This window comes from Brachyhypopomus gauderio, unplaced genomic scaffold (genome assembly GCF_052324685.1).
Source record: "Brachyhypopomus gauderio isolate BG-103 unplaced genomic scaffold, BGAUD_0.2 sc54, whole genome shotgun sequence".
NCBI lineage: Eukaryota > Metazoa > Chordata > Actinopteri > Gymnotiformes > Hypopomidae > Brachyhypopomus > Brachyhypopomus gauderio.
The window spans coordinates 1,372,204-1,374,703 of record NW_027506878.1 but is presented as its reverse complement, the minus strand read 5'-3'; the positions used below and the strand labels follow the sequence as shown (position 1 = coordinate 1,374,703).

The 2,500-nt window shown below is 42.4% G+C and overlaps 1 protein-coding gene across 1 annotated transcript in view; it reads right to left on the bottom strand.

Annotated features, from left to right (window-relative positions):
• Positions 1–693: 693 nt before the first annotated feature.
• Positions 694–2,500, bottom strand: part of rnf128a (ring finger protein 128a) — a 17,952-nt gene continuing 16,145 nt past the window's right edge. Inside the window, exon 7 of the mRNA XM_076987621.1 lies at positions 694–2,392. Coding sequence (XP_076843736.1) covers positions 2,319–2,392 — 74 coding nt within the window. The 3' untranslated portion in view covers positions 694–2,318. The remainder of the gene's footprint in view (positions 2,393–2,500) is intronic.

The window sequence follows — 2,500 nt, the reverse complement described above, 5'->3', positions numbered from 1 at the left end:
TCCTTAAAACGTTAGCCATCAAGCAGTAAAGTGTTTCCCCCCAGAAATATTAATACATTCCTTCAAGTGGTGCCCTGCTGATATGAGGAAAGCGATGAATTGTTGGTCATTTTTGAGTTGCTTCTTTGTTGTGAAGGTTTTTCAAAGTTGTCGTGGTGTCATGAAGCGGTTCTCAAAGGAACCGAGCGAATCAAATGCAGGATGTTCTCATGGTGTCATCCACCATGAAACTGCTGTTGTATGCTTAGCATCTTATAATTGACTTAGTATCTCATTACGAGATAGTCATAATTATGCGATACTAAGTCATAATTATGCGATACTAAGTCATAATTATGAGATACTAAGTCATAATTATGAGATACTAAGTCATAATTATGAGATACTATATGGATTTTTTTCTTCAAGCGGCGGAAATCTGCTTCTATAGTGTTGAGTAAAAATAAAACGAACAAACAAAAAATACAGGTGAGAATATGTCGTAAAAAATAACCTACATTCTCAGCTGGCATACGTAGAAACAGGCTAGTCTCGATCAATCATACACAAAACAGTCTGAAGCCAAGTCCACTCAAGAGAAATCTGGGTCACTTTAGTAGCATATTGCCAAACAGGCGAACCACTCCTAACTGAGGATGACGAACGCATATTTCCAAATGAGAAAAAAAAAAACCTTTGAAACGTATGACAAACATTTTCCAGGGTCTTGGCGTACATGAGTCAAAGCCGGCCATAAAGTTAAGACGCTGACCCAAACAGAAAGAGCTACAGAACATACTTTAAAAGGACCTACATAAAGCCGCCGTACACATGAGATTAACCTGGGTTAACCCTGAATTAAAGCGGTGGATTAAACAGGAAGAGCGCCTGATCCAGAGTGTCCCCCCGTCCGTGGGGTCCCAGATCTGATGGGCTCGACCTGCTGTCCCTGTCCCACGTGGAATCTACACCATCCGAGAATACATGCATGCCATGAACTGTGTACACGTGTTGTATTGTATCCAAAATACTACTCTTGTTTAATACACAAAAGTCACCACAAAATTCGACACACACACACACACACACACACACACACACACACACACACACACACCCTCCCTAATTGCATGCAATTACAGGACTTCCAACAGAACAGCCTGTACCCTACGTTACACACGCACTCACACGTTTTAGAAACATTCTTAAACATGTTCTTCATAAAAGGAGAGTTTATTTACAGATTTTAATTTTCATGTGAGTGTAACAGTATAATTTAAACTTGTTTAGCCCTTATTTAAACATTCAGATCATTAACTTAAGAGTTCATCCGACCTCGGTAAGGCACATAATGAGGAACCCACTCACCCACCCAACACACACACACACACACACACACACACACACACACACACACACACACACACACACACACACACACGCATGCACACGCATGCACACGCGCACACGCACACACATGCACACACACGCACACACACATGCACACACACACACATGCACACGCTTATATGAAAGGCACACGTTTTCTGAAATTTAGTAAAAGCTTTAAAGTGAGAATGCACTTTAAGTGTGTGTGCTTTCTAAAAAGAAGCTGAGAGGAGTCACAGGAGAAGATAAAACTACACGTCCAGCAGGGGGAGCTGTTGAATTACATGTGCCTGCCTCCCTTCTTCCCCCGTTCACAAACACGCACACTTGTTTGGCAGCGTACCAGCTGCCATTATGTGATTTCTCAAGGTCATATGATTGGTCAGATGATGTAGAGATCCCTACAGTGGCCTTTAAGGCCCAAAACCTATTTTTTAACCATAGGGTTTACTACCCCCAAATCAGACACATGGCAGGGGTCAAGCACATTTCTAAACAAAAATATATAAAATAAAGAGAAAAATGAATGACAAAGGAGGAAAATGAGGAGTGGGAAACTATAAGAGAGAGAGTGGCTGATAGAGACACGTAATAAATGCACAGGTGTCCTGAGGGCCGCTGTAAACCAGTCCTGTAACAGTCCCTATGTGGGGTGTGTGCTTACAGAGCACCGCATAATAGTATATAGTGATGTATGTGTTTGTGTGTGGTTTAAAGAGAGAGCAAGAGAGAGGGAGAGAGAGAGAGAGGGAGTGTGAGCTAGACAAAAAGAAGAAGAGAGGGAGAAACAGAGAGAGAAGGAAAAAGAGACAGAGGGTGAGGGAGAGAGGATGGTGCAGGTTGTGTGTGTGTTCTCCTCTAGTCCTGGTCCTCTTCTAGTTCACGTGAGTCTCTTCGCTTCTGGTTCACGTGAGTCTCTCCTCTTCTGGCTCACGTGAGTCTCTCCTCTTCTAGGTCCGAGCTTCATTCTCGAAGGCGAGGTTATCGTAGTGTGGCTGTACGTCGACACTCACAGCCTCCTCTCCTGTAAACCAGCCATCACAACCAAACAAATAACAAATCAGGATGTTGGACATAAAAACAAAACAAAAAAAAAAAAACAAAAAAGAAAACCCCAAAGCAACCAGTTAAA